This window comes from Mizuhopecten yessoensis, unplaced genomic scaffold, assembly GCF_002113885.1.
Source record: "Mizuhopecten yessoensis strain PY_sf001 unplaced genomic scaffold, ASM211388v2 scaffold7901, whole genome shotgun sequence".
NCBI classification, from domain to species: Eukaryota; Metazoa; Mollusca; class Bivalvia; order Pectinida; family Pectinidae; genus Mizuhopecten; species Mizuhopecten yessoensis.
The window spans coordinates 419,063-443,604 of record NW_018407279.1 but is presented as its reverse complement, the minus strand read 5'-3'; the positions used below and the strand labels follow the sequence as shown (position 1 = coordinate 443,604).

Below are 24,542 nucleotides of genomic sequence, written 5' to 3'. Positions count from 1 at the left end.
GGCGTCTATGTATAACCTGTAAAATGTGACGTAATTGTGTTTACCTGTATTGTACCCGTTTGTCCAGTTTGACCAGTTTGACCAAGGGTGGGTCGATGGGCGTGTCGGTGAGTGAAACTAATGCGCGAATGTGTGGGGGGTCGTATAAAAGGAGTTACTTTAGCGGTGGGCGTTGCATTCTAGCCAGAGCGTTTGACACGATCACCTTCGGGGATCAGCGCTACTTGACATGACGGGCCAATATTTCCTACTGCGTGGCAACATGACGATATCAGGTAAATAATACTTGTAACAGTAGTTGTTCTTATAATTTAATATTTTATCGGTCCAAACGCGTCGAATTCATTATTATAAAGAATAACTAATGGTATCTTGTATGAATTGGTCTATTTGTAATGTTGGCAAATTGTATTTGCAGGGGTTCCTTTGTGTTTCTGAATCCTGTACTATATCTGTACAGTATACGTCGGCCCGGGGAAATGAATAAATAAATGTATACCGAGAAATGGAGTTTGTCAACTGTTTTTCCTGCGACCTGCGACCCTAAATGACTCGCATTGTCGAAGGGCCGTTAACCAATACAACAAGAAATACAAAAAATTATATACAGGCTCTTATCGGCCAGTTTAATTTGATCGTTTTCACTTATTTTGCACATCACGTTACGTTGTAAGATCCCTCAAATGTACTATTAACATAAGTTTTAATGATTTAATACCCACCTTTTGACTGTCGTTGTTCATCCGAACCTCGCGAGGATACAGAACCTGTTTAATGTACAATATATATTTATGTGTGTATACTGTCTGAAATATTTGCTCACACTGAGAAACTGAGAATGCTTATAATAGTTTTTATACTGAAATTTATTTATTTGACAACAGTTATAACATCAGGTATATGAATTAATTTTCATGCACTCTGAGGTAAATCATATATGAAATCACATTCATGAAAATAAAAGTCTTTTTTTTTAAGATTGTTATCTCTTTTTCCCCCCAAGAAGCATAAGACAGGTCTTTCTCTTAGGTTCCCCTTTTTCCACATTTAATACTAAGCTAGTAAATAGGTCAAATGACAGCATCACCCTGAAAGAACAATGTCTTACACAGCAGTGTGGAATTTTGATCAAAGGTTACAATAAGTTGCATTTACTGTTAAACATGACTCAAATACATATTTTACTTAAAACCTATGGAGATGGTACAATGGTGGGCGTCAGGAACCCTTTTTTGGAACTCTTGTTTGTGTATCATAACTAAACAGGAACATGCTTATTGAGTAATTCATAGAAGTGTTGCATCCTGCTGTAGAAAAAGGTGAAGTCACTGTAGGAGCCACATTTGTGTAGGTCGGGGACAAAAACTCTTTAAAATCGTAGTTGCTATTTCCTGCTTAACGTTCAGCCTGAGCTAATCGCTAAAAATCGTTTGTCAGTTTGTCAACATATTTTCAGTATAATGTGTCCGGCTGGAATATGTTGCTTGGTGCCGTCGGCATGGTGAGGTATCACTCGATATTGACATCAGAGATGCGCTATCACAAGAAGGCAAATACCCTTATATATTTGTCTAGAGTATATCAACGCATATGTTGCACGCCCTTTGATGAACAAAGTTATTTAAAGCACTCAACAAAATGAAATTACTATCCATGGTAATTTTAACTCTTCAATGGGTTGCAAAACAAAACGGAACGACAAAATGCTACTACCATTTTGTATCATGGTACAGAAATACGATTATCGATGAGCAAAAGTCTCTACAGGTTCGGACTTTTATCACACTACATTTCGTAGAAGCAAACTCATTTTAGTCCTCAAATAGTGTCAGGGGTTTCCCCCCTGATATACTACCAAGACGACGCCTAAGAAACCAAAATTATTCAGGCTGGCCTTATTGCAACCAATTAATATACTTTCCTTTCTGACTTTCCTTCTGACTTCCCTATATTTTCCTGTCGGTGGTGTCTCCGTAGTCGCCAGTCTTCATGTAATCGAAGACGTCCAACCCCAATCAAGCATCGTATAACACATTTTTTTCCCCAACTGGAACACCTTACTTGGCAATGCCTCGCATTTGGCCTTGGTCTTTATTTGCCACATCATCAGCGGACTCGTTTGCAAACCAATCAAATATCATTGTAATAATAATGTTGAATATTACTGAAATGGTTAATGTATCGATAATATGAAAATATGTATGCCTATTGGAAAGGAAAACCATTTGATTTCGTGATTCTTACCATGGACAGGTATAACATCATGCTCCTCATATATAGAATCGGAACTGATGTTGATTTGCGAATTGGGTCGTTCTGGAATGTCACTAAACCCGAAACTCCATGATTGCCATCGTGTTGGTCTATACATCTTTTTTGTACGTTTACATTTCAGCAGCAATCTACAAAATCATTTTTCATAGAATAAGACATATCAATAAAAGCAGTGTCATGCCCCGTCTAAAAATAATCGCCGTTGGTGGACAGTTTCTTCACCATCAATGCTATTATTTACATTCAATTGATTTATACTAAAAGATATGGTATCATGTTCTACAACAATTTCGTTTGCTTTTGATGTTGTTGGGTGTTTTTTTTTATCTTTTATACTTTTAAAACCTTAGTTAACGTTTAGTGTATTCCTTGGTGTGAACGTCTATCTTTTTGTGTTGATAGTCCCTAAATGAATAAATTAAGAAGATAAAATTTCAAATCCGCGCTGTCGCATGTAGTATTTACTTGAACCACATATAGCGAAAAAAATAACCCACCACACACTTAAAAACCTAATTGTCATCCCTGCTAAACGTTCAGCATTTATATGGTTAACACAACTTGTTGACCCGTTGTCAGTATAACGTGACTCGTTTGGATATCGTGCGTGTTGCCTACAGCAGGGTATTCATTGCGGTAGTGCTATTGTAAGGAGACAAAATAAATCGGTTGTGTATCCCCATTGCATCCGTATACACCAACATACCCTGCCTTCAGCACACATGCGTTATGCAAACGGAGGCACGTCCTAAAACTAATCGTTGCATCCATCTTCATACCATATTGATGTTACGAACATTGTGCGTCATAATTTTGTTTATGTGTCTCACAACTCGGTATGCATAACTAAGGTTTGGTTTTATCGAGCTTGACATTCTATCAACAATTAAGGTCATTCAAGGACTAGCCTCCATGTGTGTTCTGAATGTGTGCCGGAGGCAGGTCATGTTGGTGTTATTGCCTCCTTGTGATAGCGCGGATCTGAAGCCGACTGTATAGTGCTATATCACTGAAATACCATAACGCAGGCTTGGTTTAGTTCGGATTTTTAACGTCCTATCAAAAGCTGAGGTCATTTTAAGACGTGCCTCAGTGTGTTTTGTGTATGCGTGGTTCAGCCGATACCAGTATAGTATGACCAGGTGGAATGCTGTACTGGGTACTTTCGGTATGGTATTGAGGTGAGACAGCATATACGCGCTATCATAAGGAGGTACTTACCTCACTATTACCCTGCCTCCTGCGCACAAACGAGTTAGCATACACACCACACATGATGTTGATAGAACGTTTGATAAAGCAAATCAAACTATTGCCTAGTCTCATGCGGGAAATCCTCAAGTGAAATCTTGTACATTAACTTCAAACTCGAAGTGTCCTATCTGCCATTAAGGCAAATGTCACTGTATAAGAACTCAATAATTATATGCATAATGCTAAAACCTTGCAAATCTTACATAATTAATGATGTCAATGAAAAATACTTCCAAAGGGGAACAAACATATAAAAGTGAGAAAGATCCCTCCGATTCCTTTCTCAGAGAGAGAGAAATAGAGCTAAAACTGGAAATATGTCAAAATGACATGAAAGCCACTCCATCTCCTACATTTGTTAAAATCATTTTCAGTACAATAAATCATTGACCAAACTACAACTGTCATATTTCCACCTATCAATCAAAATGATCTAACAATGACAGGTGTATATACATACACGCTGTTTAGGTAACCATGCAAACACATGGAATTAATAAGAAAGCATGTGGCAAATATCTGTTGTCACCTGGTATGGGCAAAAAAGATAATTGGAATAAAACGATGTTGTTTTCACAACAATAACTTTCAGAAAAGAATCTTTTATACGGATAAATCTTTCACTCTTTTTTTTTATAAAATATACGTTTCAAAGTAGTTTTCTTATCGTCTGCAAATCTGACTGAATCGGACATCGATAGGCCTACACGTGTATCGGCAGATTGTGTACGCTTTGTTAAAGGCAGTCACTCAAACAGGTCCGACGAGGACCGCCAACAGCCAAATGTTTTTTTTGCTGTTTTGAGCCCGTTAATATTTGTTTTTCAAACTCTAACTTTTATTAGTATCGATTCAATTCGCATGTATGTGACTTTGTGAGTTCCTGCCGGTAAATAGTATCACGCGACCTTGGTTAAGTTTCACCTAGCATACATTTCTAAAATACCTAGTCTCACCTAGCATACATTTCAATTTTCACACCTGATTACAATTTGGTTATAGTCTGTTTCAAAATGATGTAGATTGTAGTGTAATACATATAATTATTAAGAACTTATGTCTACTTTAATCAGAGAAACATTCCATTTATATTCTTTGTAAAGAACTATAGTTACACGTGGTAGTAGATGAAATATGAATTTTAAAAAAACCTAAAAACGATACCTTTATTTTACATGAAAATAATAATGATTTTACAGTTATTATAACAGGTACGTATACAGTACTAGCCGCCTGCACGTTATTAAAATCTTAAATTATTGTTGATCAAGTAAAGCCTCATTAGCTAATCTTAATATCAAAGATTGTTTAAAATTCTGTAATGCATTGTCTATACATTTCAACTGATACAATAACAGTTGACTGAATGTTGTTGTTTTTCCGTTTATTTTTATGGTTATTTCTGCAGTATTTCAATCTCAAGCTGATTGTGTGTGGACATACACTGTAGATAGGATTTTTTTTTTTATAATTTTCACTTTTCATAATATTACAAATGTCAATATTGTCAAATTTACTAGAAATTAACAGAAAGCGAAATTCATCTTTCACATATGTGGAGGTACATTACTTACAATATTCCAAGAATTTGTTTTCCATGATGGTAGTTTTGGTCAGCGGTGGGTAACTATTTGTCAGTAAAGCTATCAGAAAGCATTTAAACCTAAATCCGAAAAGATTTCTCCTTTTAAGGCCCCGTCCCGCTGTCAATGGTGGTTAAACCCGCCTCATTTATATAAGAAATTATTGTTTCTAAATGATGTTTCATACTGAAATTGTTTTAATCTACTTTTGGCATTAACGAGTAGTGTTTAAAAGCAGGATTTTAGGTAATTTCCTTTCTTGGAGCGCCCCCCTCTCTATCCCTCAGGGGTCGAACCAGCCTCATTTATACACGAAACGATTGTCCTCCTTCCCCCTAATGATATTTCAGACCATATTTGGTTGCAATATCCATTTAGGCATTCAGGAGGAATAGCATTTTAAAGCAAATTTATAGCTAAGTTCCACTTTCGAGGCCCCGAAACATCCCCACCAATTTTTAGCTCAATGGCACCAGTTATGTTACAGTGCTAGTGTTTTACTTATTTTAAGGTGTGTTAATGGCTTTGTGTGTCTCATAAGCCAGATTTGGCTGTATGACGATATCTGATTGATTTAAATTTTGAAAAAGTTTTGTAAAATCTGTTTTTTAATGTATATCGATATGTGACACTTACACTTACTTATAAATTGTATTGTATTGTAATAATATGTTAAGTTAAGACATTTAATCTGAAATTCCCTATTATAATGATGAAGACTATATTAGATGAAGTGGATTTTTTTATATATATAATTAAGATTTAACACACAAAATCAATCCTATGAATACGTTCATATTCATATGGTAACAACTTTAGTTTACCTGTAATTAAATCCTATTGTTCCCGAACTGACACCCAATCTCACCTAGCATACGCCCAACACCTTACCTGTATATATGAAAATACCAAATGTATGCTACGTGAGACGAAACCGCGACATTGACTCTTTGCAATACACAAACTTGCAAACTTCGCCAGTTTCTCCACGTCGTTTTGACACATTCCCACTGTCAAGATTAAATCGTTCAGCATGGTTTTACCCAAGAACGGCATTCTAACCCCAGAGTGCTTATTACGACGCAATTCTTCGTTATATTTTCCCATACATGGTATCGTACCTGAAAGTTGGGCCTACTTTACTCGTGTTTATTTATCCGATTCTATCGTATACTATGAATTAAACTTGCAATTTTTCGTTATTGTTAAATAGGAATCGGGAGCTTTTGAACGAAATTTAAAAGTTAATTGCTGCGAGCATATTTCAAAACATTTCCGAAAATCCCCGAAAAATTCACGATAAGTCAAATGGTCGCGACCAATGACTAGGTTTGGAATGTTTAAGAGTATCCGCGCACCCCTTTATTGACACTTTCATTTTTCCTTATAAAGTGGACACTATATGTGAAATATCTTTAGAAACTATAAACTGTTGAACTTGAAAGTTTGCAAGAAGGTTAAATGCTGTGAATTCCAACCCACGTTTGATACCTATGTTTAGCGGGTCATTTTTAAGACAGTTATTTTGCCGTTTAATTTTGAATTGCAGGGTTTGTGACAATACATATTGTATTGTACATTCTCATACTTCAATTTTGCTGTTACAAAATATATTGCAAGATATTGCCAAAAATATCATCCATTCAAAAAAATCATGTAAAGGACTATTTCTAAATTATACAGACACCGCTTCAGTAAACACTAAAGTGTATCTTGTTCTGGTCATTATTAAATCGTACAACCGTATCTTCTTCGGAATAAGTTTATTTTAACAGCTTAGGTCATTAAGGGACGTGCCTCCATGTGTGTTATGTATGCATGCATGTGTGTAGGTGTGTCGGAGATAGGGTATGTTGGTGTACTTGCCTCCTTGTGATAGCGTGGATAGTTCTGCTGTTACCAACTACATGTATCGTTAGAGTCGACTAATATGGGAACCCCTGCATAATTGGGGATCTGCTTTTGTGCCATCTACTTGGAGACGCGAAAGTGACAAAAATATTATGCTGCATTCATTGCAATATTTGGAATCGTTATATTTCTTTCTACATCTCAACCAACATTTATTTTTCTATGGCATTTTAACTCTAGTTCTAAGAAATAGTGTTAACAAACAACCCTTAATTGTAAAATTCCAAAATGGCCGCCTGTCGTTCAGTCACAAAACTATGCACAACTAGAGACCAAGGGAAACCTACTAATCAAAATTGAAAAAAAATGTTCCCTTCAGTACTTAATATTTCAATTCCTACTCAAGTTGGACTGAATGCAACTACCAAATGCAACCTGTTTCATTTGCCGATGAATTTGACCAGATTAACATTGCCTGTGCGTGTGATCTTGCGAAGGGAGAAAGTTTGGTTTGGTTTGGTTTAGTATTGTTTAACGTCCTATCAACAGCTTTGGTCTCCCCTGTGTGCAAGATGCATGCGTGTGTTTTGGGAGGCTGCGATATGTTTGTGTTTGTCTCCTTGTGATAGCGCGGAACTGATGCCGACTTTCTAGTGCTACTTTACTGAAACACACTGCCGACGACACCCAGCAGAACACCCCACCCGGTCACAGTATATGACAACGGGCGAACCAGTCGTCCAACTCCTAAAATTGCACAGGACGGACGAATGGACCATGGACAAAGGGCAATTTTAATAGTCCAGCATAGGATAATGATGGCCTAATGAAAGTGTCTTTCTAATACATGTCATGGTAGATATAACGCTTCAAATACTACAACTATTAATATGTGCGCAGTACAGGTCCCTATATGACCTCGGCTGTTATTAGGACGTTAGACAAAATAACACCAAATCAAACCAGCACTAAAGGTTATAACATGTGTAAACAACAATAGCTGTTAATAATCCAATAAAACCAAACCAATTTAGTACTAGCATGTTACTCACCTAAATGTCCTTGGCTTTTAGCTTCCTGAACTTCCACGTTATTGTACAGGTAACACACCTGTATTTATCATAAACACTTTTCCATAAAGTACAAGTCTGTTTGCTAGGAGTTGTTGTCTTTGGTACACCTATAGTATTATAAAGACAGATGTCAGGGGAGACACCTGCATCACTTTTGTTTTAACACCGAAATCTCTGTAAAATACGAGAGATCGTCACAACTCAAAAGAGACAAATACTTAAAACCAGTAACTTCCTGGTTCAAGTTTATACTGACATAAAAGCTACATTTGCCACAGTAGAACTGATATGTACACCATTTCGTATTAAATAAGCTTACGTCACGGGTAAATTCACTCGACACAAACATGGTTATCTACACTGTATAACACAAACGCAATGTTGGACCGCCAGGATTGTGTGGTACATTTCTGTTTTTCATTTGTATTATAACTAAATGTGGCTCGGGACACGCTTCAAACATAAAGCGGGCATCAAAAGAGAACAGAAAAATGTATAGATGGAATACAGTAAGTCGCCTCTTACGGTTAAGTTGACAAAACATTCGATCAAACGAATCGAAAATTCCTTTGTCAGATGTTGTATTCTATTTTTGTATTTTCCTTATCAGTTTTAACTTAAAACCCTACAAAGATAAATCACAGTAAATTACATATTGCGCTTACGTGCAAGTCCTAACATATGCATATGTATTTAAATTCGTTAACACACAAGTTATTCAAATGGGGAAAATAGAATAATACTTTTCTTTTACTATGATTGAATTGTCGTTATACACTACACACCGCGTGGAGCAATACGATCCCCACGTTTCGCGATGGCATTCTAAAGCGTGGAGGGGAGGTATAAAAAATTAAACTCCACTCCACCGTGGAGAATATCCAGTCTCGCTCCACTTAGCGACTGGCATATAACAACACAACGCAAATACCTATTTTGCCGCTGGCTCGCCGAAAGGACGTGGAAAAACCGGAGATATCCCCCGGAAACCTGTATCGAAAAGCGGGACAAATATTATTTCCCTGCAAGTCCGATTTCTCTGAGGTGACAGTTGGACCGCTGTCACTTTTTATAGCAGACCTACTGAACCACCCTAAGAAAAAACCCACACCCTATACATCCTTAAGTTTAGAATGAACCGCCCGTCCCGAGTAGGCGATCTACCCCCGTGTACCCGCGTACACGCGACAGACTTCTGCTGATCGTGCCGCACGAGACAAATTATTATCGCTTCTACTGCGAACCGCGGGAAGATTTGAGTCTCGCTCCACTTAGCGACTGGCATATAACAACAAAACGCAAATATCTATTTTGCCGCTAGCTCGCCGAAAGGACGTAGAAAAAAATACAAAGAAGGGCAAAAACCACGCAAAATAAAACGAAAAACTCCCAATAATACAATATTTACAAAATTCGAAAGAAAAAACAAAACAAAATTAAACATCAAACAAAAAAAACCGGCGTTCTGTAAGCCTGAACATTACAAGCCTAATTTCTTTGTCACCGCTAACCTCTTATCTATGGAATCCTTGACGTAGCTACCATCCTTGCTAAAATCGCCCTTCCATCGACCGTGCCTCTTAAAACACCTATCATTGACCCCACTATTCGCTGCTGCGGTGGCACCGCCCGACCTAAGGGAATGCAAGCCCACGTTACAATCCGTAACCAACTTTAACCTTTTTAGCACCGCTTCACGTGCGCACGTATAACTCATAGGCTTTGATTTGTGTATGAAACCGAACACCTCGCCGGATCTGTACACTTGTTTGAATAAAAAATCGTCGGACTGTAAATCTATACCGGCCAACTCTAAATACCTAACTAACATCGCGTATGGACAAGCTGACGTCTGCCCCTTGCTCACGTTGTGAGTGTTCATAATTAGCCGCAATAAAACAAAGCAATCTGTTAAGAATTTTTTATCGGTTTTCCTTAAGGATTAAAACGAAATAAAAATGCAGGTAACACATCTTGAACGATAACATCAAACGGCCATTGGTCAGTGTTCATGGAACGTTTATAAATAGTTGACAAAATACATTTTGTATATTGCTTTATTGTCAAGTAAAACGCTTGGCTGGATTGACGTTTGTTACGGCACGATTTCTCACCCAGACAAGGTTTCTCATCCGGGTGAGAAATCGTGCAAAACATATGGGCATAGGTGACACGTTTTCTCACCCCACCTCTCTATCTCAATTGGGGATGGATTTTGTCCGTTGTGTCTTAAAACTTGCCTAAGTGAACATGTAATAGATGAGCTGACATGATTTCAAATGAGTAGTAGTTCAATGCACAACATGCCTAATATTTATTGATTGATTTTTCTATCAATCTATTATATAACAAGTACTGCTTTTTACCGAAAGTCGATCTAAACCCCGAAAACATTTTATGACTACTTGTTTCTATGCTATGACTATTGGACTACATTTTCAAGGTTTGGTCCATATAGATAAATGCACTTCTGGTATTTATAGCATATACAAGTGTTTTTGGTATATAAAGTTGTTTGAAACGTTAAGATGTAAGACTACAGTTACCTTAAAAGTAAGTCAAGTGTTCCGCAAACGTTCAAGGTATCTGCTGGTCAAATATTAAGACTTGGCACAGGTGGTACATAACAATAGTTGATAAGACTCCTGACGTACCATACCACAGCATAGCATTACGAACACTTCTAGACAGGTGAGTAAAAATATGTGATATACAATAAAACAAAGTAACTTGAAACTTAATAAAAAGACCACAACAGGATCCGAGAAGAGACATATAAACAAATCAGTGTTCAAAATAAAGGTGTTGAGGAAAGTTAAATGCATTTTACATTATATAATGTTATACCTGTCGTAATGTCTGTCACCTTGTTGAAGGTCAGCAGCTTTCTAAACTCAAGTGAATATGATTTAAATTATTTATGCACTGGAATGCTTTAGCTGCAAATCAGATGCAAAGAAAATCCGATACTCTTTGTTATGATAAAGTGAACCTTATCTTTTATAATCGTATCATATGTATTTGTTTTACAAAGATTCAGTGAGGCGACAAGCCGGTAGACATTTAATGTGAAAATGATGTATTAATGACTGCCACTAATTTTCTGGAAACGAAGCCGCCAATTGCTTACCACACGAAAGTTTATAAATCTAAAATTTATTCATTTACTTTTGAAATACGCAACAAAAGTCACAAGTGCAGAGCGGTGCTTGTCATGCTGAATTTGTCAGCTGCATTTGACGTCATCAACCATGGCATACTTTATAAACGTCTGGTGTACTCTTATAGAGTGACTGATACCGCACTATGCTGGATACAGTCTTATCTGAGTGAACGACGAGTGTGTTGCCATCGGATCTACCACCTCACACGACAATTTGCGCGAGATATACCGTATATGAAATAATATGCAAGTCATATTTAACAAAGGACGCCTTTCTTTAGCCAAAGGAACAAAGGACACGAATTTGTACACAATATGAACTTACCAAAGCAGATGTGAAATCATTGCTCTGGAAGGGGGTACATGTATTTCCTTTTTTTATTATAAAGTATAACAATATATACTCGTAACAGGAACCGTTACACCATAAGGTGCCGAAACTAGTCCAGTAGTCGCAAGTGATGCATCAGAAAATGATCGCAATGCAATAATACTAGGGTTGTCAAATCGGTCTTATTTTTGTAACCGGTTACTCGAACAATTTGGTAGTCAAATAATAAACAGCAACAAATACATTATATGTTTGGAAAATGTTCTATCTAAAACGTATTTACACCACAAACATACATAATCATATTAAATAGCATGCTCGTTTACTCGTGTATTTCAAAGTTAACACAGGAAATAGTTGCATGTAACCGCAGTAAGTATTTGTCATGGACAACGAATGTCAGAATGCAGTAAGACGGATTCAATTACAGTTATCTGTACTCTAAATCATGTGCGGTAATTATTCTTTAGAACAAAATTTGCTTGACAAACGTTTTGAGACATGCTTGTTCATTCAATAGTGTACTCTTCAGATTATCTTTACTCTCGAATGTAAAGGCGCGTTCTATCTCAGAAATCTTATATATATGATTCAGCTTTGTGTTCAGATTTTTTATGGTATTGGCGACATCTCTTTGCCAGTATTTAAATTACAGTACAAAATTAACACTAAAATGCAATCCCTGAACACTGTTTTTATCACAAAACTATCCAATTTCGGTCGTATCTATACAAATGCAGATAGTTTGTAGGTCTAAGCCAGGGGAACATGGGGCTCCCAAAAGGGATAAGTAAATGTCCGACTTTTCGATTAAGGATTTTGGTAACCGGTTCCTGGTCATTCACCCGAGTAACCGGATAACCGGCTAACCGTTGATAACCCTACATAATACATCTACATACCAAATCTATAACATCGGTCAATATCTAAATGTCGACCAATCGAGACCTGATCTAACACGGACATTTTGTCAAATACAAAAAAATCAACGCAGATCGCAGTAGTGTTCGTAGCGACACTGCCCACTTTTACATAGGGATATTGGAAAATGCACACATTTCGACTTATAAAGAGCCAGTCTGCAGCAGACATTTTGCCATCTTCAAGAACACGATTAAAATATTCAATTAAACAACTTTTATTGTGGTCCATAAATCTGAGCAAAAGTTGTTATAGCCAGAAATGACTCGGCAAATAATAGGCCATGATTTACATCTGTTCAGAATCTTCACATCGAACATCGTTAAATCGTGTGCATGTAACATATCTTTGTATACCATTGTAAGTCAAAGATGTTAAGACAAAATGAAACAAGAGTCCCAGAGGGCCTGAATCGCTCACCTGGATAATAAAGTAACCATGGGAAATTATTCTTATTACAAACAAGCCCTCGAATGGTACAGAAGAAGAAGTAATTTAAAGAATTAAATCTCAAATTCCCCTATTGAGCCCCGCAACTCCACACCCATCATGTAACCAAAATTAAGACCCCTTTGCAAAAGGATACTCCAGGCCAAATTCGGATAAAATCCCTCAAATGGTACATGAAAAGGATTTTAAAGATTTAAACCTCAATTTCCCTAAAGAATTATCCCTACGGTAGAAACAGGGTTTTAAAGGTTTCACCTTTATTGCCCCTATTGGGGCCCGCTCCTCTCCACCCAGGGGGTACAAACCCTCCAATTTAACAAGATTGAGTCCCCTTGGGCCAAGGATGTTCCAGACTACATAAGGATGAACAGCCTTTATCCCTACGGTAAAAGAATGATTTCAAAGGTTTTACCTCTATTGCCCCTATTGGGCCCCGTTTGTCTGCACCAAGGGGGGGGGGCACACCCACCGATTATACGAAATTGAGTGCCCTTGGCCTAATGATGCTTCTTGGCCATATTAAGTTCGAATCTACTGGGTCGTTAATGACTAGTAGCATTTTAAAGAAAAAGTTGACGGACGGACGCTGCGGTATGGCATAAGCTCACCTTGCTCCTTCGGACCAGGTGAGCTAAACATTGAAGTTCGAACAAGTTAGAAGTTTGAAGAAGTTTTTGAAATTTGCGCAGCAGTTTCTAAATAAATAAGCTTAGATATACCACAATCCCCCAAAATCAAAATCAGTGTTCGCACTAATGGCAACGGGCAATATGCCCACTCCTAACACGATTTTTCACCCGCGTGAGAAATTGCAGAGGTGGGATATTGTGTTGCGAACTCAGCAATTTTAGCATGATTGCTCTCACCTGGGTGAGAAATCGTGCCGTAACAACGTTTCTATTTTTGACAAATCGCTCGAGTCTGGCAATAGGTATAGAAAGGGGCAAAAACCAGAGTATAGAAAACAGATATAGAGTTTGTTTTTTGTGTGTCTTAAATGATATAGATGATGAATTATATTTTGTTTTTAAATGTCCATTTTTGCCGATTTACACAGGTCCTTTAGCAATCCTTACTATATCCGAATAATGAGTATGCATGCATTGATTAAGTTGTTTTCACCAGAAAATAGAAATCAAAAGGAAATAGCTATTTTGGCAAAGTATCTAAGAACTGCCAATAGAAACCGACAAAGTGTATTGAAGAGTTAGTCAGTTTTATATGTATATGCCCTTGTTATATACTACCTTTATTTCTTAAACTTCTATGTGGGGTTTTTTAACTTGTATGTGTTTCATGTTACATGCACAACTGATGAGCTGTAAACATTGACTTAAACTTGTATCTGGTATTGAATCGTCGACACTTATTGATCAATAAATAGGTCAGTGAATCCTGATAGGCTTTCGTACCTGTGATGTCAGTGGCCCGTTATAGCCTCAGGACACAGTTGTAACAGTTATGAGAGTCGTTTGTAGTAAAGAACTGTATGATGTTTACTGTCAAGATTGCATTAATACAACATCTGAACTTTCTTTATTGATTAATATACTACTCGAAAGAAAAAGGATATTTTCTAACCAATTTCTAAATTTCTAAAAGTATGATATATAATAACAATGATTTTAATCCGCTGATTTATAGAAAAGAGATAGAGAATACCAGATATCGATAACGAAAGAAAACAATGAACGTGAGGAATATTAGCAGAGACTAATTTGGTTAACTTGACGTGGTACGTTCAGTCAAAATATGTAAAAATGGAATGGGACACCCGCACCAGATTAGAAGTAACTAGTTGTGTGGAAAGTCCTGGAAAGGATTGGAAATAATTTATTGCATGTAATATTTCTATAAGTAGTGTATATCTGTTATATTGTATTCCATAAAGGGCACATACTGGTTTCTATCGGATTAATCGACGTGTTCAGGGGCATGTTCGTTTATACGGAACAACCGGTTTGTCCGTTTATAAATGTAACAATTTCGGGTAACATTCCTGGTGGACTTTCAAATGTTTATGCAGGCCTTGCAAAACTTTGTCAAGGTTCGCCTGAAAGCAGCATCATATTACTTATTTAATAAACGAATAACTGTGGTCCGCCCGTTTTAACCGTTTAAACGGAAACGGCCGAGTACACAAACCAACAAACCACCGTTGACACGTGCCGCGGGTATGGAGGTGATATTTTTTATGGTATTCAAGCGGTTCCGGGTCATTTTGTCCAAAAACTAGTCTACTCTGCAACTGTCTTATGATTTAGCCATTGCTTTAAATTATGTATGCGACACAGATCTGGTTATATATATAGAGAGAGATGATTATATTGTATTTTTAACCAACGCCGTTTATAAACGCCTTTTATATACTGTATTCGGGGTGACCCTACCTAGCAATAGTTCACTTCTCCACAATCGTGTACATCGAGGATCTTTAACAATCGCAACAGCTAACAGAGCGGTCCGTTCTGCTTTTGATCTAACATGGAGGACAATATACACAAAGTTTTAATTGAATCTTGAATGCATCGAAATGCAAGTCCCGTTCGTTATAGCACGGAATTAGATTGCTCTACACGTCCGTGGTTAGACTTTGTCCATTCAATATGACGTGGATGACGAATTTCATATTAGATTAAAATGCCTCCTTCAACGAGCTAAGAAGTAGAGAAGTTTATATAACATAATTTAATATTGCGAAAACCTCTGCCTACAAAACAAAATGAATCACTTTCTTTATCGTCTGGTTTCCTCACTAATATTGCAAACAACAGGAAATGTCACCTCGGGTTACTAAGTAATGTCGGGTAATGTGAGTGCTTACTGTATTGTTAATCAAAGTCAAATGATTCTAAACATTAATTTTACTATGTTTCCATTGTACATGCCGGTAATGCTCAAAATGTTAAACAAACGATAAACATTAAAGAAACCTAAAACGTTCAATTTACATTTAGAGCCACATAGAAGAGCTTCGTACCTTTGGCGTGAGGACTACAACACAGAAGACATCACTTTCAAAAGCTGCCGCCCCCCCCCCCCCCCCCCCCCGACACGGATATACTATATATATATTCTATATATAATGGCTTCTTATGTGTCTGTCCCCTTTCAAAATCCTTTAACCAGAGACATATATACATATATACTAAACTAGTGTATGTACTACGAAGATACTTGTTTTATACGCCTCTGCTTTAACCGCCCCAATGTTTATTATTTAACAACAAACAAAGAAACAGTACTATATATAAGTGTCTGATCAGGGACGTATACGTCACTAGTCTGATGCACTGACAAAAAAACGATAGCTGAATCTTTTACGTAATATAAGATCCAGTAAAGGCTCGGGCTAAACTAAAATGAGGATGCCCAGGGGCGAAAAGTGAAGTACCGGTAGGGGATGGTGTACCCCCGCTGAGCTAAGGCCACCCCTGATACAAATGTAGCAGTCATAGTCATCGTAACGAACACACCGATCTGTTCTGTTACATATCCAGGTATACTAGCAAAAGGAATCTGATTTAAGATGGCTCAACACGTAAGGATTTGAATTCTGATTTTGTGAAAATTAACATAAAATAGTTACAAGCATTTCGTCAACTTAAAACATAATTTATATTTTTTAAGAAAATAATATCGTGCTTTGAGAAATAAAAGAAGATGAAAAATAGGATTTTTTTTAATAAATTCAGTGTTAAGTTTGATTTGGGTTTTTTTAATGTGGAATGAACACTGCATTATCTCATTCAACCTTTCGATTTCACTTCTTGACACACGTATCAGTTGCTTAACGTATATCTGAAAGAAGTTGCATACCTGTTAAAATTATGACGTTACAAACAAATGACGTAACAATCAATACCTACTCACAAGAGCAGATAACTCTGCAATACCAAAAGACGGAATATTGCGTCTTTCTTATGTTAGGTCGACGTATGAACAACGACAAGCAGTTACACGTTTAATTGTATGCAACGTTTCCATGCTGTGCTAAATTTTGTTTATATCGAGAATATTATTGGATTATGAGATTAAAAATAAGTCCCTTTCTACCTTACTTTTTCCTTTTATACATAAGTTATAACATCTTAATAATGAAAGTCTTCTCGACCTACTCTCTTAACCTACTAGGTGTGAAATTTGTGAACAGGTAAATAACACTATACACACCTGTGTCCAATGCTGACAGCAGGAGGCCTAAGATACACATTTTTACCTGTGTATCAAAGGGATGTCAGTAGGTCTGCAAGGGTGAACCTGATTTCATTTCAGTTCAGTTTCTTTATTTCCGAGAGCCAGCCGACTCATAGGTAAAATGTGAAAACAATTACAACATGATGATATTAGTACGTAGATTATGTGTCTTTAAATATTCTATTTCACAGCAATATCTTCAGACACTGCCAGAGTGTGTTTAATTATATGCAAACCACAATCAGTACAACTGATGCACCCGAGAGAAGAAAAAACAAGGAACATCCGATATCTGGACTTATCAGATTATACAATGACAAATTACTCTTATTTGTGAGGGAGAGAGAAACAAGAAATAAGGCAAATAATGCCGGTTGGGGACGTTCAATACCTTGACTTATCAGGTTCAAAACAATGACAAATTACTCTTATTTGTTTTAAGATTTTAAAACATTAGACCCCTGTGACCTTGACAATTGGTCAAGGTCATTCATTTTAACAAACTTGGTAGCCCTTTAACCCAGCATGCTACAGGGCCAATATCAGTACACTGGGCCTTTTGGTTATTGAGAAGAAGTCGTTTGAAAATTTTACAACATTTGACCCCTTTGACCTTGAAAGTTGGTCAACGTCATTCATTTGAACAAACTTCGTAACCCTTCATCCCAGCATGCTAGAGGCCCAATATCAGTCCACTGGGCCTTTTGGTTATTGAGAAGAAGTCGTTTTAAGATTTTACGACATTTGACCCCTTTGACCTTGAAAGTTGGTCAAGGTCATTCATTTGAATAAACTTGGTAGTCCTTCATCCCACCGTGCTACAGGTCCAATATCAGTACCCTGGGCCTTTTGGTTATTGAGAAGATGTTTGAAGATTTTAAAACATTTGACCCCTGTAACCTTGAAAATTGGTCAAGATCATTCATTTTTACAAACTTGGTAGCCCTTCATCCCAGCATGATACAGGCCCAATATCAGTACCCTGGGCCTTTTGGTTATTGAGAAGAAGTTGTTTCAAGATTTTAAGACATCTGACCCCAGTGACCTTGAAAGTGGGTCAAGGTCATGAATTTGAACAAACTTGGTAGCCCTTTATCCCAGCATGCTACAGGCCTAATATTAGTACCCTGGGACTTTTGGTTAATGAGAAAAAGTTCTTAAAAGTAAAAAGTTGACGCCAGACACACGGACGACGGACGCCGCACCATAGCATAAGCTCACTTGCCCTTCGGGCAGGTGAGCTAATAATGTACTTAAAATCAATTCGTTGTCAGCACAGCAATTTTTGTTTCTTTTAGTGATATTAATAGTGTTTCTATTGTGGTTGGGATTGTTTGCATTTTATTTTCTGACGAAATAAGAAAATTGTCTTTGTCTAGAGTGGAACCACTTTGCTTGATAGTAATCTAAAACTATATGTTTTTCTTATTGTTTCTACCTTATAATATATATTGAAAGAGTGCAGAGTTATCGAGGCAAAAATCATGTAGATAAATCAGTAAAACCATTGGTGTGTTCAGGTTTCTGGCCCAAGAAAATAAATCGATAAAGTGTATGTGTGTGATATCTGACATGACAGTGTTTTTCTGCAGACCTTATTTGCAATCTTTGGGTTACATTACAATTTTACATGGTACGGTCAGTGGTTTGCTCCGTACCGACGGATCATGCACTATGTACACATCGGATCATTTCAAAAAAATACTCCCTGCTGAACGTATTCTCGTGAAATTGTAATTCTTGAAAAATAGTTAAATTTTGAAATGCGATCAAATGAACTTGACCTCCATATTTGCAAATGCTTTAGAAAACATATCAAAGTGGACGTTTTGTTACGCAGCATAATACATATTAGATGATAAAACAGTACCTATATACAAGAAGATCACGACATTTTTATAGAAAATCGTTTAATTAAATTCGACACAGTGTGACTATCGTTTCGGTATGATTTCCGTTATTTTGGTAATGTGATATTTAAACATTTCTTGTGGTAAGAAGTGTCGTAAAATATGTAAAAACTGACATCTTCAAATAATAATGTTTATGCGACTTTGCTGTCAGTGCGCATTAACTGGATCACTCCGTACTATACCGATGGGTACCCGGTATGGGTGCGCCTAATGAGCAACTTAATCATTTCAATCGGCCTGACAAAAGGAAACACCGGTTCAAATTATTCCAAACAAGTAAAATCATATAATATAGTAATGTTTTATTTATAGATTTATCCACAGCTAGAATAAGTGTTGTTGTTTAAATTCAAATATAAATGTAAATATTCTGATACCAAAAATGAGGATTAAGTATCAACCGTTACGTATATCCGAACGAAAGTCAGTAATCGAACAGCTCCACAGTCAGGCCTGGCATGTTAAGCTGTTGGACAATGGAGAGGGATGGCACCATGGTGAAGAGTGGATGGTGTCTTTAATGTACATCCCTCCAAGTTATGAATATGGACTGGAGTTTTAAGCGTGGAGACCTTGTGTCGTTTTATGACTCTAGACGACCTCCACGTTCCCTCCACACTGTCCAATGGTGGAGTAGCGGTGTAGTATGGAGTCACGTTCCACCGTGGAGTGCTGGCTGGGGACTAAACGTGGAGTCACGGTGGCGGGCAAAAAAACACCACCGCGAAACGTGGGGATCGTATGCCTCTACGCGGCTCTTCGCCTGTCCGTTCTTTAGAAGAAGGAAAAGTTGACGGACGACGACGGACGAACGCCGCACCATGAAATAAGCTCACTTGCCCTTCGGGCAGGTGTGCTGAAAACTCACTAGATTGCTTGATTGTATTTTCTTAACGTCCTATCAATAGCTTAAGGTTTTGTAAGGACGTGCCTCTTTCCGGGACATAGCAAAGTCCTATGAATGTTTTGGTGTTATTTCTTTCATTTAGGAAAATGGCAACAACGTGTTCACCTGATGTCAGTATAGCACTTTAAAAGTCTGCATCAGATCCGCAATATCGCAAGGAGACAATTATACCAACATAACCTGCCACCAACACATATAAACAAATGCACGCATACATTACAAATAAATATCCTCAAATAACATTAGCTGTTGACAACCTCTATAAAACCAAACCAATTATACCGTGTTAAATGCAGGTGTATCATATACATTTTCTTCATTAGGACAAAGGTGGCGATTTTTTCTTTTTACCTTTTCTTTAAATGTAATTATAAACAAATAGTCTTCAGTATATTGTTATATAGAGATAGTATTAAAGTTATTATTGATATTTGACCATATTTCTATATTATAATATGACACTGTACTGTGCGAGATATGCAAGCATTTCGTTATTCACGCGTGAAGCACTATGCATGCTCCGTGGGAAGTTGCACGGACTTAGCGTAATCACCATGAGATGAGCATGCACACTGAACTTTTCAGAGCTACATGTAGCCATGAGGAGACCCGAGAGAACTTTTCAACAGAGTGGAGGTAGGCCGACAATATAACTACTCCGTGATCATCTATAGAATATCTATACGAAGGTAACTGTTATAATTACGTAAATGGCATAATATACATGTACAATCCATCCAAGATAATAGACGGACATTCCAGACGATGTCGCAGGTAGCGTTCGTCGCCCATGCAGGCCATACTCCATGTGTGTTCGTTGTGGTGTCAAATTACTATGTAATATAACTATATGCTACCCAGGACACGATGAATCGACCAGAGATCGTGGTCGTCGAGAGCGACACGTGTTTGGTTTCAGTGTGATATGATCTACGTGAGCGCATTCAAGTGTGGACAACCCGGACTGGTGGTTATTATACGAGGCCATGACAGGCAACCTGTCACAGAACTTTGAGTATCAAGTGATAACGGGCCCACGCAATCGTTTCGCGTGATAAATATAGCTCGCTTCGCGTGTGAACTATGAACTCTTAATACGGTCATTCTTAGGGGTATTTCTTATGTATGTATTCTTACTATGTTTACAGGATCGTTATGATCATAGGTTATTCAATTTAACTTGAATGTACTGAACTTGTTGGTTAATCTATCTAAAAAAAAGTATTGGTGTATACGATCAGGATGTAAATCGCCGTAACAATAAATATTGGTGTTAACTAATGTCTCCTTTGAAAATACCTCTCTTTTGGGCTTTAGTTGAGCGTTCGCCCCTGTGAGGAAGGTTTTGGGTTCTGCCCCTGGCCGAGACATACACGAGTCTGTAACAAGAGGCCCATCGGGCCTGTATCGCTCACCTGGATATCTAAGCAATTATGGCAAAATATTCCCCAAATGAGATCAAAGGGAATATGCCAGACCCTAATGCCAATCCTTGTAGCATATCTGTATTAGATTGTTCATGCCCAGCAATTGTATGTATGGTTATGGGGTGGGTATCTCAACTGTTTCCATGCTGTGACTCCGAAACTGGGTCCCTAGGGTTGTGGCCAGACCCCAAGATCAATTATAATATCATGACTGCATTTGTCTCTTTTTGCCCAGCATTGGTATATATAGTTTTGGGGTGGGGATCTCAACCGTTTCAAAGTTATGACCCAGGGGTTAAGTCTTCAAGGGTTGGGCAGACCCTGGAGTCAATTCTAATATCATGACTGCGTTTGTCTCTTTATGCCCAACAATTGTATATATAGTTTTGGGGTGGGGGTCTTAACCATTTCGAAGTTATGACCCAGGGGTTAAGTCTCAAAGGGTGGGGCAGTCCCCAAGGCCATCCTGGAAGCATATGTGCATTCATCTCTTTATACTCAGCAATTGTATAATAAATGGTTATAGGGTGGGGATCTCAACTGTTTCCAAGCTGTGACTAAGAAACTAGGTCCCTAGGGGTTCCGTCAGACCACGGGGTCTATTCTAAAATCGTCTCTTAATGCCCAGCATTTGTATATATTGTTTTCGGGTGGGCATCTCAACCGTTTAACAGTTATGGCCCAGGGACTATGTCTCCAAGGGTGGGGCCAGACCCTAGGGCCATCCTGGAACCAAATGTGCATTCTTCTCTTTATACTCAGCAATTGTATATATGGTTAGGATCTTAACCATTTCCAAGCAATAAACTTTGTTTGGCCCCACTCCTAACCCCAGGGGGTCAGCCCTACCATTTGTACATTTGAATCCCTGCCTCTCATGAATGCTTCCGACCAAATATGATCGATATCCATGGCATACTTCTACAGAATAAGTCGTTTATAGCAATATAGCCAAATTTCCCTCTTTTGGACCCGCCCTCAGCCCCCTGGGGGATCAGCCCAACCATTTGTACAATTTTGAATCCCCACCATCTAGGTATGCTTCCAGTTAAATATAGCTGATATCCATCTCCTTGTTCCAGAGAAAAAGTCGCTTAAAGCAATATAGCCCAATAACCCTTTTTGGCCCGCCCCTCAGCTCCCTGGGGGGTCAGCCCCACCATTTGAACAATTTTGAATCCCTGCCTCCCATGAATGCTTTTGATTAAATATGATTGATATCCAGTGCATAGTTCTACAGAAGAAGTCGTTTGTAGCAATATAGCCAAATAACCCCTTTTGGCCCCGCCCCTCAGCCCCCTGGGAGGTCAGCCCAACCATTTGTACAATTTTGAATCTCCACCACCTAGGGATGCTTCCAGTCAAATATGGTTGATACCATCTCTTAGTTCCAGAGAAGAAGTCGCTTAAAGCAATATAGCCAAATTGCCCCCTTTTTGCCCCGCCCCGCAGCTCCCTGGGGGGTCAGCCCCACAATTTGTACAATTTTGAACCCAACACCTAGGAATGCTTCAAGTAAGATTTAGTTAAATTCCAATCAGTGGTTAAGAAGAAGAAGTCGTCTTAAGAAATTGTTGACGGACGGACGACGGACGGACGACGGACAGACGACGGACGCCACGGTATGACATTAGCTCACCTTGGTCTTTCGGACCCGGTGAGCTAAAAATGGTAGTTTCTACTCCCGCTTGATTGGTTCCCCCGTTGTCAGTATAATGTGACTGGGTGAGGTGTCCTGCTGGGTGTCTTCGGCAGTATGTTTCAGTGAGGTAGCACTATAAAGTAGGCATCAGCTCCGTGCTATCACAAGGAGACAAACACGAACATATTACAGCCTCCCAAAACACACACGCATACAGGATGTCCTTAAATGACCATGTCGATAGGACGTTAAACAATTCTAAACCAAACCAAACCTTTGATTGAATAGCATTGCCCGACAGCCTCATCCTAAGAATTACTTTTTAAAAATAGAACATTTTTATCCATAATTATTATAATGTGTTCTTCAATCTCTGAGAGTCATATAAATCATGATGTTTTAAATCTTATTTATTTAAAATAATGTAGATTTATCAATTTCTTTTTTAACCAGTACCTATATTTAATACTATGTAATACCCCTAGCAGACTGATTTTATCCCAACAAATCCTACAAAGCGATATCTTTCGGATATAACCCCGAAAAGGACTACGTTATGTAGGAGACGACAAGCGCAAACCTACTCTCTATCACAAATTACCCACTACATGTATCGTTAGAGGCGATCAATGAGTGAATCCCCTGCATCATTGGGAGTTTGCTTTTGTCCTCTCTACTAGGGGACTCGAAAGTGACCAGAATACATATGCTGCCAAAATTGCAAGACTTGGTATCTAATCTTTCTCACTACTTCTAAAATCTTTCGTTTTCTAACGCCTTTCTTGGCGATACCTCACGTTTGGCTTTAATGTTGATCGTTCGCCCAGGTGAGGAAGGCGATTTGTTATCTCCCCAGGCCGGAACATACTAAAGTCCTTAAAACGGTAAATTGTTATTTCCTGCTTTACGTTAAGCATTAAGAGGAATGACAAGTCGTTTACCCGTTGTCAGTATAATGTGACCTGTCGGAATGTTCTGCTGGGTGCTTTAGGCATGGTAGTTCAGTGGGGTAGCAATATAATGTCAGCATCAGATCCGCGCTATCACAAGGAGGCACGCCCATCAACCTACCCGGTCTCCAGCATACATACACGCAAGCACGCATGCACTACATACATGGCGGCACGTACTTGAGAACATCCATACCAAAAGACTCATTTTAATTTACTTTAACAAGTTATCAATATCGACAACGCATCCACCTGTTATCACCTCTGTGGCAACATCAAAATTGATATCAAATGTGACAGCTATAACAATGTCTGCAGGCATGGTGAGTCTCAGTGCTCTCCATTTAAATATTAGTGTTGCTGACGTCTTGAACATTTAAGGACGTGCCTGCATGTGTGTTTTGCATGCGTGTATGTGTGCTGGAGACAGGGTATGTTGGTGTACTGATACCGTCTTTATAGGGCTATATCACTGAAACACCATGCGGAGGGCACCCAACACAGCATATCGCCCGGTCACATAATACAGACAACGGGTGAACCAGTCGTTGCCATGACCCTTAATGCTGAACGTTAAGCAGGGAAACCTTTTTAAGGACTTGCTCA

General features: G+C 38.2%; 1 protein-coding gene across 6 annotated transcripts in view; it reads right to left on the bottom strand.

Moving 5' to 3' along the window:
* LOC110454492 overlaps positions 1-8,295 on the bottom strand; it is a 47,355-nt gene extending 39,060 nt beyond the window's left edge. For 5 of the 6 annotated variants that reach the window (XM_021504001.1, XM_021504005.1, XM_021504002.1 and 2 more), the window contains exons 1-3: positions 8,015-8,295; positions 2,245-2,402; positions 723-767 (exon numbers count right to left, since the gene is read on the bottom strand). In XM_021504001.1, the coding sequence (XP_021359676.1) occupies positions 723-767; positions 2,245-2,371 (172 nt within the window). In that variant the 5' untranslated portion in view covers positions 2,372-2,402; positions 8,015-8,295. The remainder of the gene's footprint in view (positions 1-722; positions 768-2,244; positions 2,403-8,014) is intronic. The other variant, XM_021504006.1, reaches the window with a different exon arrangement.
* Between the last annotated feature and the right edge of the window lie 16,247 nt (positions 8,296-24,542).